Source organism: Sorex araneus, chromosome 6, assembly GCF_027595985.1.
Source record: "Sorex araneus isolate mSorAra2 chromosome 6, mSorAra2.pri, whole genome shotgun sequence".
NCBI classification, from domain to species: Eukaryota; Metazoa; Chordata; class Mammalia; order Eulipotyphla; family Soricidae; genus Sorex; species Sorex araneus.
In genome coordinates, this window is record NC_073307.1 from 165,871,845 (window position 1) to 165,885,184 (window position 13,340).

At 67.1% G+C, this 13,340-nt stretch overlaps 1 protein-coding gene across 1 annotated transcript in view; it reads left to right on the top strand.

Moving 5' to 3' along the window:
- The window catches only part of LRP5 (LDL receptor related protein 5), a 56,299-nt gene that overhangs the window by 15,170 nt on the left and 27,789 nt on the right, over window positions 1-13,340 (top strand). Inside the window, exons 2-5 of the mRNA XM_055141798.1 lie at window positions 411-807; window positions 1,655-1,852; window positions 4,482-4,678; window positions 4,937-5,068. Coding sequence (XP_054997773.1) covers window positions 411-807; window positions 1,655-1,852; window positions 4,482-4,678; window positions 4,937-5,068 — 924 coding nt within the window. The remainder of the gene's footprint in view (window positions 1-410; window positions 808-1,654; window positions 1,853-4,481; window positions 4,679-4,936; window positions 5,069-13,340) is intronic.

The following is a 13,340-nucleotide window of genomic DNA, read 5'->3' on the forward strand; positions in this document are numbered from 1 at the left end:
GTGTTGGCCCACCCGCGGGCCCTGGGCGCAGGGGACTCTGATGGCCGGCGTCCTTGTCCACTGCTCGTGCCCCTGAGGCCGTGGCACAGATGTTCTTGGCGTCCAGCAGCTGCGGCCAGAACAGCTGGGATCCGCCGCGGCCGTGCCCTGGCCCCTCCTCAGGGGCAAGGGGACCCCCGGCCTTCCTGGGGAACGGCTGTGAGCGGAGTCGGCTGGCCCCGGAAGCTCGTTCACCCTGCAAGGGTCGTGGAGGGAAACTGAGGCCGCAGTGCCCAGAAGTGGCCTGGGCAGTCACAGGGCCTGCCTGCTCCTTTCCCCCGTGTGGGAGCGAGTGCTCGAGGGGGTGAGGCAGGAGTGCGGGGGGGAGGGGGGAGGTCCCGGCTGTCCCTCACCGGCTGTCCCTCCCGCAGCCTCGCCCCTGCTGCTCTTTGCCAACCGCCGGGACGTGCGGCTGGTGGACGCGGGCGGCGTGCGGCCGGAGTCGAGCGTGGTGGTCAGCGGCCTGGAGGACGCGGCGGCCGTGGACTTCCAGTTTGCGCAGGGCGCGGTGTACTGGACGGACGTGAGCGAGGAGGCCATCAAGCAGACGTTCCTGAACGGCTCGGGCGCCGCGCTGCAGACGGTGGTGGTGTCGGGGCTGGTGTCGCCCGACGGGCTGGCCTGCGACTGGGTGGGCAAGAAGCTGTACTGGACGGACTCGGAGACCAACCGCATCGAGGTGGCCAACCTGGACGGCTCGTCCCGCAAGGTGCTGTTCTGGCAGGACCTGGACCAGCCCCGCGCCATCGCCCTGGACCCCGCCCACGGGTAGGCCCCGCCCGCCGCCCCCCTGCCCTGCCCTCCCGCGCCCGCCCTGCGTCCCGAGTCTCCACAGTTTGTTTGCTGGGGCCTCAGGGCCTAACCTGTGCCCCCTGCCCCCCCGCCCAGACTCCCTGGCCCCTGCAGTCCTGCACCTGGGGAGGGACCGTTGCTGCTGGCCCCGTGTTCCGGCGACCACAGGGTGGCTGCGGCCGGGTGTGTCCAGGGCGTCCTGGCCATGGTCCTGTTTGGGGCTGTTTGAGCTCCCAGCGGGGCCCAGGGCTTCCCAGGACCCCCTTGGGCGTCGGGTGTGGCCGAGTGCGGGCGTCATGTCCCTGCAGAGGGGTAGCCCCCCCAGTGCCCACCCTGTCCCCCAGTCCTGGAGGTGGGGCCGCTCCAGTCCTCGGCCCCCAGCCCGGCCATCCCCACGAGTCCCAGCGCCCCATGGATGGGCCCTCGCCCCGGGCTGGGACCCCGCGTGGGAAAGCTCTGGCCAGCTCAGTGGGTCACGGTCTCCTTTTTCATTTTGCTTTTTGGGTCACACCCGGCGATGCACAGGGGGTCCTCCTGGCTCTACACTCAGGAATTACTCCTGGCGGTGCTCGGGGGACCCTATGGGATGCTGGGAATCGAACCCGGGTCAGCCTCGTGCAAGGCAAATGCCCTCCCCGCTGTGCTATTGCTCCAGCCCCAGCACTGTGGTTTTGACCCTAAATAAATGAACAGTTAACAACGACACAATTGCTTTTGTTGCTGCCTGAGGGCCTGGGAGTCACGGTCCCCCAGAGCCCGAAGAAGGTGGGGACACTGGACGGGGACACTCACGGCCCCCTCCTGCCTCTGCCCCCGCCCCCAGGTACATGTACTGGACCGACTGGGGCGAGACGCCGCGCATCGAGCGTGCCGGGATGGACGGCAGCACGCGCAAGGTCATCGTGGACTCGGACATCTACTGGCCCAACGGGCTGGCCATCGACCTGGACGAGCAGAAGCTGTACTGGGCTGACGCCAAGCTCAGCTTCATCCACCGAGCCAACCTGGACGGCTCCTTCCGGTCAGTGCCGCCCACTGCCCCGGGCTCCCCTTGCCTCTGCTGCTCCTCGGCCCAGCACCCCCTGGGACCCTCCCCAGAGGGTCGGGGCAGCCTCTGCCGTCTGCTTGTGCAGGTGTTTGTTTGTTTGGGGCCACACCTGGCCATACTCAGGAGTTACTCCTGGCTCTGTGCTCAGGGATCACTCCTGGCGGTGCTCAGGGAACCATATAGGATGCCGGGGATTGAACCTGGGTCGGCCGCGTGCAAGGCAAGAGCCCTCCCCGCTGGATTGTCGCTCTGGCCCCACATGCGGATTTTTGTACCTTTTTATACCCAAACAAGCCACATTCGTGCTCGGCAGACATGGAGGAGAGCCCCTTAGCCACACATCCACATTGGCCACAAAAGGTTTCAGGATGGCGAGAGGGGCCGTGGACACCGGGGCCAGGACCCTCTGGCCCCCCTGGGTTTCCAGCTGGACAGGTCAGCCTGGCTCTGTGCGGGAGCCTCGGCCCGGAGGGGCTTAGGGAAGCGGGTCCGGTGAGTGAATGGCTGAGGGACTCACGCCCGCCCTCGACGTCTTAGCCGATCCCCTCAGACCCTCATCCTCAGCTGCTGCGAGGATGCCTGGGCCTGGGTCTGCAGCCGATGGGGGCGCTGAGCTGGACGACAGTGGCCGAGGACTGTGACCGGCCTGTGACGCTCCGACTCCCGGGCCGGAGTCAGGAAAGGGAGGAGTGAAGGGACACGAGTGCCGTTGGGGGTCTCGGCTTCGCTCTGCTGGTGCTCGGGTGCCCAGATGTGCCCCCCGCTGCCGCCCGAAACTCACTGCGGTGAGCGGCTGGTGGACACTGCCCACCCCGGACCTTCACAGCCCCGAGCAGCAGTGGTTTGGGAGGCGTCAGGAATTAGAAACAGCCGGCCGGCTGTTCTGGCTTGGTTCTGGGCGGCAGCCAGGCTGCTGGCCGGGGCCGTGTGGTCACTGCCAGGCCAGGCTGGAGGTCGGAGGCGCTGCGCCCGGCGGCTTCCGGGGAGTCCCTCCTGCTGCGCCAGGCCCCGCCGGCTCCCCCTCGTCCCCGCTGGCCCCGGAGCCTGGCTGGGGTTTTGAAGACATGGCAGCGTGGGGGTCCTTGTGCCGGGGGTCACGTGACGTGTGCAGGATAGATGGAGAGGCCTGGGTGGACGGGTCACAGCGGGGACGGTGGTGAGGACGGTGGCACTGCAAGCAAGCCTGGTGTTGTGGGTGGCACGAACTGCATGGTGAGGGCGTCTGCGGCCACGGTGAGCGTGAGAATGACGCCACAGCGGGAGACGTGGGAACGAGTGTGATGGCGGGGTGGCGGTGGGGGAGCTGGCAGGAGCAGTGCCGGGGACGGGGATCATGGTTTGGGGGTGACAGGAAGGGGCACCAGAGGTGCTAGTGATGGTGATGGTGGTTGTGACGGTGACGGTGGTGGTGGTGGTGGTGGTGGTGGTGGTGGAGGTGATGGTGGTTGTGACAGTGATGGTGGTTGTGATGGTGACGGTGGTTGTGATGGTGACGGTGTTTGTGGTGGTTGTGACGGTGATGGAGGTGATGTTGGGGATAGTGTTGGTGGTCCTGATGGTGCTGTGATAGCGGCGATGTTGGTGTCAGTGGTAATAGTGACGGTGGTTGAGGTGTTGACGGTGATGGTGATGGTGTTGATGACGGCAGCGTAGGTGGTGACGGCGCGGGTGTGTGGAGTGGCCGTGTAGACCATCCTTCTGTGCAGACATGTGCCGGTGCTCAGTGGTCGCCCCAGTGTTCTGTCCCTCTGCAGTGTTCGCTGTTGTGGCCCTTCTTGCTGGGTGCACAGAGGCGCCTATGAGCCTCCCCGGGCCACACAGCACGAGAGGACCCATGTCCCGGTGCAGGTGCTGGGGTCCCCTGCCTGCTCCTCTTCAGGCCCCTCACCTGCTTCCCTCTGCAGCCGGCTGGTGTTTGGAGGCGACTGTGGGCCCCGGGGTGGGCACCATGCCATGGTCAAGGGACAGGGCCCAGAGCCGTCGCTCTGTGTCCTTGGGGCCACGGGCGAGTCAGCTCAGCGCTCTGGCCTTGACGAGGGGCCCAGGGTTCCATCCCCAGGACCCCAGAGCCCCTGCGGCTGGTGTCGGGGAGTGGGGCGGCGTCTCCATGGACTCGGCACTGGAATCAGAGGGTGCCAGGGTCGAGGGAGGGCGGGAACTTCTTGCTGGAGTCCAGGGTTTGGGTTTCTGCTCCTCGTGAGGGCGGGGGCACCCTGACAGTGCAGGGCGCTACTCCCAGCTCTGTGCTCAGGGTCGGTGGGGAGGCTCCGGGGGCTCCTACCGACTCTCAGACTGTCGTGCTGCCCCGTGGCCGGGCACTCGGGCTGGGCGGATGGACGCGTGTGGGGAGTGGACAGAGGCATCGCATTGCCCTGTGGGGAAGTGGCCTCAGGGGCTGGGGCGACAGGATGACAGAGAGGGCACTTGCCTCGCACGCAGCTGACCCGGGCCGGCTCCCCAGCACCCCATAAGGTCCCCCTGAGAGCCCCCAGCACTGTCCAGTGTGGCCCCCAAGAGACCCCAAAACCCCAGAACCCTAAAGGGAAGGTGTCGTGGAGCGGGCCGGAAGCCGCGCGCGTGGCTGAGCCCCCTTCCCGCGCAGGCAGAAGGTGGTGGAGGGCAGCCTGATGCACCCCTTCGCCCTGACGCTCTCCGGAGACACGCTGTACTGGACGGACTGGCAGACGCGCTCCATCCACGCCTGCAACAAGCGCACGGGCGAGAGGCAGCAGGAGCTGCTGGGCGCACTCTACTCGCCCATGGACATCCAGGTGCTCGGGCCCGAGCGGCAGCCGCACTGTAGGTCGGGGTGCGGGAACCCCCTGCCTCAGGGGCCCCTCAGAGTCCCGCCTGGGAACCTGCCTTGGAAACCTGGTGGCCTTCCTGGTGGAGGTGGCCTTGCTCTTAGAGGCGAGATGGGGGCGGGCCCAGGGTGGGTGCCCGGAGCCAGGGGCGGGCTGCCAGGGGCCTTCCCGGCCGGGAGGTGGGAGGCGGACAGGTGGGTCAGGAGCGCTGCAGGGAGGGGACCCTGCCTGCAGCCTGCCCCGTACCCCGCAGTCCACACGCGCTGTGAGGAGGACAACGGCGGCTGCTCACACCTGTGCCTGCTGTCCCCGCGGGAGCCCTCCTACACGTGCGCCTGCCCCACGGGCGTGCGGCTGCAGGACGACGGCAAGACATGCAAGGCAGGTGAGACGGCTGGAGAGGCGGGGCCTGCGGGCTCGGGGCGGGGCCTGCGGGCTTGGGGCGGGGCCTGTGGGATGGAGCCTGCGGAATGAGGGCGGGGCTTGCGGGCAGGGGCGGGACCTTCAGGGATGGGAACTGCAGGTTCAGAGTAGGCCCTGAGGGGCAGGGCCTATGATTGGGGGCGGGGCCGGATGCTGGGAGGTGGTGGGGGCGGGGCTGGCGGGGGGCGGGGCCGGAGGGGACCTGGCCGGAAGTGGGGGTTACCTCCCAGGGACGTACTCTTGGGGGTGGCCCCAGTCTCGGCTCCATGCCCGCATGTCAGGCTGCTGTCCTGCGGTTCTGGTTCCGATGGCCCTGACCGACAACCCGGCTCCCCCCCACCCCCATGTCACTGCAGAGAGAACTGCAGCATGGGACACGGGCGCTGTGCACCCTGCAGCGCGCTCCCGGCCCTGCTGCCGGGCCGTCCTGCCTGGAGCTGAGCTGTTGGGGCGCCTCCCGGCTGCCAGTTGCCGGGGCTCCTTCCTGGAGTGTGTGGCCAGGGCACCCCGAGGAGGCGCAGCCGTGAGGGTGACGGCGATGGGAGGGTGAGCCCGCAAGGAGAAGGGGCAGCACTCGGGGCTCCTCGGGCTGCGGGCGCTGAGCTGTGGCTGCAGGTGGTGCGTGGAGGCAGGTGCTCTGTGTGACTGTGGTGCTGTGGCACAGCACGGGCGCCGTGTGGCCTTGGACTGTGTGGCATGGCCGTGTGCTCTGTGACCTGACCGTGGACTCCGACTGTGGGTTCTGTGGCACCACTGTGGACTCTGCCTCTGGGTTCTGTGGCATGACCGTGGGCTCTGTGGTCGTGACTCTGACTGTGGGTTCTGTGGCGTGACCGTGACTCTGACTGTGGGCTCTGTGGCACGACCGTGACTCTGACTGTGGGCTCTGTGGCATGACCCTGACTCTGCCTGTGGGTTCTGTGGCGTGACCGTGACTGACTGTGGGTCCTGTGGCGTGACCGTGACTCTGACCGTGGGTTCTGTGGCGTGACCGTGACTCTGACCGTGGGTTCTGCGGCGTGACCGTGACTCTGACTGTGGGTTCTGCGGCGTGACCCTGACTCTGCCTGTGGGTTCTGTGGCGTGACCGTGACTGACTGTGGGTTCTGTGGCGTGACCGTGACTGACTGTGGGTCCTGTGGCGTGACCGTGACTCTGACTGTGGGTCCTGTGGCGTGACCGTGACTCTGACTGTGGGTTCTGCGGCGTGACCGTGACTCTGACCGTGGGTTCTGCGGTGTGACCGTGACTCTGACCGTGGGTTCTGCGGCGTGACCGTGACTCTGACCGTGGGTTCTGTGGCGTGACCGTGACTCTGACTGTGGGTTCTGTGGCGTGACCGTGACTGACTGTGGGCTCTGTGGCGTGACCGTGACTCTGACCGTGGGCTCTGTGGCCTGACCGTGACTCTGACCGTGGGCTCTGTGGCCTGACCGTGACTCTGACCGTGGGCTCTGTGGCCTGACCGTGACTCTGACCGTGGGCTCTGTGGCCTGACCGTGACTCTGACCGTGGGCTCTGTGGCCTGACCGTGACTCTGACCGTGGGCTCTGTGGCCTGACCGTGACTCTGACCGTGGGCTCTGTGGCCTGACCGTGACTCTGACCGTGGGCTCTGTGGCCTGACCGTGACTCTGACTGTGGGTTCTGTGGCCTGACTGTGACTCTGACTGTGGGTTCTGTGGCCTGACCGTGACTCTGACTGTGGGCTCTGCGGCATGACCGTGGTTTCTGTGGCGTGACGCTGGGCTCTGTGGAAGGGCCGTGGGCTCCGTGGCAGAGCCTGTGGGTTCTGAGATGTGGCCATGGGTCTGTGGTGTGGCGGAGAGGTTCTAGGTCTTGTGGGTTCTGTGGCCATGGGGGTGTGTGGAAGGAGTAGGGTCCTGAGGGGCCACGACAGTCACTGGCCGCTCCTGTGCGTGTGGGCGTGCCTGTCCCTCCCGGCCACGGTCACGCACAGGCGTGTGCTCCCGGGAGCCTGGCGGGGGCCTCAGAAACGTGCTGCTGGCACGTGTGGACAAGGCGCAGCTCGCTGGAGTCTGGGGCGGAGCCACCGAGACCGCAGATGAGGGCTGCGGCGGGGGCTGTCCTGAGGTGTGGGCGCCTGGTCCTGGGGTCTTCTGCCAGCAGGACTAGCGGGGGGGGGCAGGAAGCGAGAAAGAACAGCACATGCGACGCGCAGGCAGCCGGAGGAAGTGGGGGTCCGCAGGGCCTGACTTCGTGCCCGGCCCGTCCCGCCCTGCTTGGGCCAGCGTCGTCCCCGGCACTGGACAGGCCCCTCCCGGCCGCGCAGAGAAGACGAGTTCAAGGAGAAGCAGGTTCTTCATTGCCTTGTCTTGGGGGCCGCGCCTAGCAGCCTCAGGGACCACCCCTCGCGGCCCGGGGACCACCCGGAGGACCGTATGGGCGCGGGGGGTTGAACCCGTGCCACCCTCTGTGCTACCCCTCCTCGTTCTGTTTTGCTTTTTACTTTTGCGTGTTGGGTGCCGGGGAGCGAGGGGCGGGACTGGGCCGGCGCCCGCCCTCAGAGCTGCCTGTGGTTTGTGAATTAGGCTCACGAGCGGGTGGGGTCGCGCTCTGGCTCGGGGTGCCGTGTCCCGTGACCTAGAGGGTTGGGGCTCGGACAGCCCCCCCCGCAGACAGTGCTCCCCGTCCCCGTGGGCGGGGCCTCTTGGGGTGCCCCCTAGCCTGCAGCCCTCTGCGCCTCTCCGCGGCCCCCCCCCACGCCCGTCCAGCTGCCGCTCTGGCGGCCCATCTTTTTTCAATTATGGGGAATGAGCTAAAAACAGCCGTGGTTGGGGGGAGCCCTCCTTCCTCCTGGCGGAACCAGCCCCCAGCTCTCAGCGGGGCTTCTGGGCAGGGGCACCCCCGGCCCGGAGGGGGTCAGCGGGGGGGGGTGCAGGCACCCCCTGCCGCGCCCCCCCAGGGCGGGAGGCTCTGAACTCTTCACAGACAAGCGGCTGGAACAGATGTTCGCCATGGGGGGTCACACACGGGGAGCAGAGGGGGGTCTGCCGGGTGCTGACAGCTGGGGGGCTGCCAGGGGCTGGCCCGGGCTGGTGTTGGGGACGGGCCCAGCCAGGGAAGTAGGTCAGAGGGGACAGACAGAGGCCCGAGCCGCCAGCTGCTGACGCGGCCGGAGCTCTGACCTTGCTTTTGGGGGCTGGGGGGACAGACGGGGCCCCGTGTGGGCCCGGGAGGGGACAGCAAGCGAGAGGGGCCTTCACGCTGACGCCGGTCGCCTGGGCTGACGTGTGTTTGGGGGTCCAGGGGTGCCCTAGGCCTGCAGAGCCACATGGGACCCCCCAGGGACAGCTGTCACCCCAGCCCACCCTGGCTCCGCGCCCCCAGCCGGCCCCCCGGCCTGCCTCAGACACTCCTCTCCTCTGGTGTCAGGTTCCAGGCCTGCCCTGGGGGCCCCGGGCTCTCCACACGTGTCCCCCAGCCTGTCCCCCCTCCTGCCTGTCCCCGCCCCACCTGGTCTGCTCCGCCCCCCTGGGCCCGAGTGTCTGCCCCCCGCAGCCCCCGTTCTGTGACCTTGGGGGGCCCGTTCCAGCAGGGAGGGACCCGCGGTGCCACCCCTCCCTGCACCCCCACATCAGACCCCTTCCCTGCCCCCTCCCCGAGCCCCCTCTTCTCCCTCCCTGTACCCGTAACCCAGAGAATGAGTTGGGGTGACGCGTGGTCCCCCTGGGGGCCCCGGGGACACTCAGGCGGAGGGTCTCGGCGCCTCTTGGGAGCAGGTACGGGGCTGGGGGCCGGGTGGGGCACACCCTGCAGGGGTCGCCGGGCCTTTACAGCAGTGGGAGACGCAGCTTCTTCCCACTGGCTTCAGCCCCTTCATTCATTCATTCATTCATTCAGGCTCCCGGGTGCCGAGGGAGTGGCCATGCTCAGCCTGCTGTGCTCAGGGACCCTGCGGTGCCTGACATCAGGCTCGGGGTCTTTGTCCTGCCCGTTAGGCTCATGAGCGGGTGGCGCCCCGGCCCGGGGTCTGCCCAGAGACCTCTGGGTGTGGGTGCGAGACCAGGGGATCGGGAGCTGGGCAGGAGCTGGAGGCGCCCTCGGGCCCCAGGCCAGGGGTGGTCCGGGGCTGGCCGCAGGGGTCGCTGTCCCGGTGTCCAGGCCCAGGGGCCCCCCTGCCTGCGGGCCGAGCAGGGCACCCCCCGCCTGCGACAGCTGCTCCCGGCTCAGCTTTCCAGGGGCAGTGCTGGCCCGGCCACTTCCTCTGGGCCTGTCCCGCGTCTCAGCCTTTGTCCAGCCCCCCGCCAGGGCGCAGGGAGAAGCGGGCAGCCAGGGGCCTCCCCGCGGCGTTGTTTATGGCTGAGAAATGCGGGTGTGGACAGAGGCTGCCCCGGGAGGGGGCGGGGGCCCCCCCAGGAGACTCCGCAGCTGCGCCAGGAGCCGAGGCCGGCCTTCACGCTCCAGGCCCAGCGTGGACGGGACCGCCAGGGTGTGGCTCCCTGCGGGCCGGCCTGACCTCGCGTGGCCCGGGCCGGTGGGGAAGCCGCGCGGGGGCCGTGTGGGGACCAGGGGCCGCGGCTTTCTGCCCGTTTCCTTCCTTCTGTTCTTCCCTCCCAGGGGGCTTGGGATCTGAGGCCACGTAAATCTCACTTCCTAGAGGTGGGGTTCCTTCCTGCCTCGGGGGACGGACGGATGGACGGACGGACAGCTGCAGGAAGCCCCGGCGGGGAAGGTCTCGTCCATTGCCCAGCACACAGGACGCTTCACCCTCTGAAGGAAAACAAAAGCGTGGGGTGGGGATGGGGGATAAAACCAGGAAACCTCGCTGCTGCCAGACTGCGGGTGTTCCCACCGTGCCCGCAGCCCCCGAGCCGGGCCCCGTCAGTCTGTCTGTCCCACGGTGTTCTCTGTGGGGTGCCGGGGCTTGCTGGCGCCGTGAGTCCGCACGGAGGGTTCGTGGGTGCCTCTGCCCTCGGCCCCCCGTCTCCCCCTCCCCTGGGCGCTGGAGGCCTCTGGCTTCTGGGCCCCGGGGCCCCTCCTTCTTGTTGTCACGGGCTCTCTCTGCCCCGCCCCCTCAGATAAGTTGGGGTGCTGGCCTTGATGTCTCCTGATTCACTCAGATCATGGACTTTATTTAGAATTATTTTGTTGTGGTTTGGTTCGGGGCCTCACCTGGCGATGCTCGGGGCTTACTCCTGGCTCTGCACTCGGGAATCACCCCTGGCGCGGCTCAGGGGACCCTGTGGGGTGCCGGGGACCAGATCCAGGTCGGCCACGTGCAAGGCCAGTGCCCTGGAATTACTGTTTGCTTCTCGGGTCCCGCGGTGTGCTTGGCACTAACCCATCTCGCTGCTCTGGGCCGCTCCTGCTGTACGGGGGAGCCAGGAGGTGCCAGGATTGAGCCTGGGGGCCCCCAAGTTCCGAAGCGCCCCCCCCCCTGGCCTGCAGAGGCTCACTCCTGCCCGTCCAGCTTTCCCTGGCCCCCAAAGTTTTATTTTTTAGAACAGTTTTTATTTTATTTTATTTTTTCTTTTTGGGTCACACCCAGCAATGCACAGGGGTCACTCCTGGCTCTGCACTCAGGAATCACCCCTGGCGGTGCTCAGGGGACCATATGGGATGCTGGGATTTGAACCCGGGTCGGCCACATGCAAGGCAAACGCCCTACCTGCTGTGCTATCACTCCAGCCCCTAGAACAGTTTTTAGTTGCAGGAAATTCAAGTGGCAAATCCCCTCTGGTGTCACCTGCCATGGGCACTGTCACTTCCCAGAGCCCCCCAGCAGCTGGTGCTGGGCTGGGAGCCCCCCGCTGGGCGCAGCCTGTGAGCTGAGGGTGGGCTCACATCTATACCCCGATGAGAAGAGAAGCAAAAGAATGTTCTGGAACATGGACAAAGTCTAGTCTGCCCGAGTCTGGATTCAGGGGCGCCCCGAGCCAGGGGCCTTGTAGGAGGGACCCATGGGGACGGGGGGGGGGGTGACAGATGGCCGAGGGAGGGACGGCAGGGGTCTCCCAACACATGTCCCGAACAGGGTCCCCCGCGGTGGTTCCGCCCGGGGCGGGGCGTGAGCTGGCCGCTGGGTGTTCAGAAGTGCACCCTGACCCTGATGGCGGGGTGGCGGGGGTAGGGGGCAGCCCCTGCCTGGCCACGTGCGGGCACCCGGGTCCAGGCTCCCGCCTGTGGGCAGGTGTGCGTTTGTGCAGGAAGGAGGCTCTGGGAACTGCAGTGCAGGTGGTAGGGGGCCCTCCCCAGCACAAACCATTGGGCCGCCCCGCTCATTTCTCTAGTTTACTTTCCTTGTCTTTCAACACTCCTGCCCGCTCTGTGCCTGGAGATGTGGTGACCTTGTCAGTGCCCTGTGCTCCCCCCAACAGGCCACAGAAGCTGGTCCCACTACCTCGTGGCTCCCAGCCCCCCCTGCTGTCTGCCCCTCTCCCCCCTTCACTCTCCTCCTCAGCAAAACTCGGGAAAACCTCAAAGGCTCTGCCCGGTGGGGGGTCTGAGGCCCCCCCTTGGAACTAATTAACACCTGCCAGATCTAACCCAGCACTTAATTACATACTATGGGAAGCCGATAATGGGGTTCCCTGCTGGGGTGTGAGATGTACAGGCTGCGGGCTTTGGGCTAGCTGATTTGGGGGGCTGGGCTGTGGTGCACATGCTCCCTGAGAGCTCTCTGGTGGGGGGTCATAGCCCCCCTGAACTCCAGAGGCTCCTGAGAACCCAGACTCCCCTTCCTGCTGCAGCTCCCCTGGGGTCAGGCTGAGGGGTCTCGCCCAGGGGGCGCGAGAGTCACGAGGAGGGGCCTGTCCTGCTAGCCCCGGGTCCAGCACCAGGCCCAAAGCCAGCCCAGCCCCTGGCCCAGCCCCAGCCCAGCCCCTCCTGATCAGGGGCAGCCCGGGCTGGTCTGGGGCGCTGCTGACCCTCTCTGCAGGGCAGCCCTGGGGTCACTGCTGCCAAGTACCCCGGCTTGCGGCTCAGCCTCTGTGGGAACCGGGCGTCTCCCTGGAGCTGGCATGAGCGAGGGGCGTCTTAGAAGACTGAGTCTGGGGGATGGGGGTCGGGGGTCACCGTGTTTGGGTACCGGGTGCCAGTTCCCGCCTTTGCACAGTTTTGTGTGGTGACACTTGAGGTGTCTGTCCAGTGTCCCTCTCACAGTGAGCGCCCGTGACGTGTGGCCTCAGGGACGGCGCCTCTGCGGCCGACTGACCTTCATCTCAGGGCTGACCGCACCCCGGCCGCCTGTGGGGGGACCCCAGGGGACCTGAGCAGAGCCCCTCGTGGGCTGGGTTGGATGTGGCAGTGAGTAGGAGGCCCAGGCAAGCCTGTGTGTGTTTGTGAGCGAGTGTGTGTGTGTGTTTGTGAGCGAGTCTGTGTGTGACGGTATGTGTGTCTGTGAGCATAATGTGTGAATGTGTGTTTGTGAGTGAGGGCATGTGTGAATGTGGGCATATGAATGTGTGTATTTGGGTGTGAGTGTGTGTGAATGTTTCAGTGCATAAAGGTGTGCGGAGCATGGTATGTGAGTGTTTGGGTGGGGTGTGGGTGTGAGAGTGTGTGAGAGTGCACTGGCTGTGTTCAGTGTGTGAGGGTGAGAGGGAGTGTATTAGTGTGAGTGTTGGCTGTGTTGAGTGTGTGTTTGGGTGTGAGTGTGTGTGTTCAGCTGTGCGGATGTGAATGCTGAGAGTGTGTGTGTGTGTGTGTGTGTGTTGTGTGTTCGGCCTGCCGACCGTCGCTGGGTGTGGGACGGCGTCAGGCGCCGCTGTCCGGATGGTGTGGTGGCGTGTGGCCTGCGTGTGGCCTGCGTATGGCCTGCTGGACCGAGGCCGGTGTTGAGATCCGGAACCCTGTGCCCTCGACTGTGCACGCTGGGCAGGACTGGCAGGAGCGCCGCCCACTGGAGCCTGGATCTGGGCGCTCGGAGCACTTCTGCGCCCGGCCCAGGCCTCAGTTTCCCTGGCTTCCTAGGTTGTTGCTGTCAGGCGTGCGCCCCCTAGTGGAGGTCGAGGTGCCCGAAGCAGGTGTGGGGGGTGAGGCCCACGGGGTGGGGGTGACTTCCCTCCCTCCTCCTTGGGATCCTTGCGGGCAGCCCCCCCCCCCCCGAGTGCCCTGGGCGGTCCTGGCCCCTCGCCTTGGGTCTGTGAGGCCGGGCAGGGCGCTGAGCGCGTGCGCTGGGCCGGCCACGGGCAGAGGTGGCCTCTGGGCTCCGGCATGGAAGGACGGGAGAGTCGGGCTGTCTGGCGAGGGCTGGACCGGATGCGGGAGAAG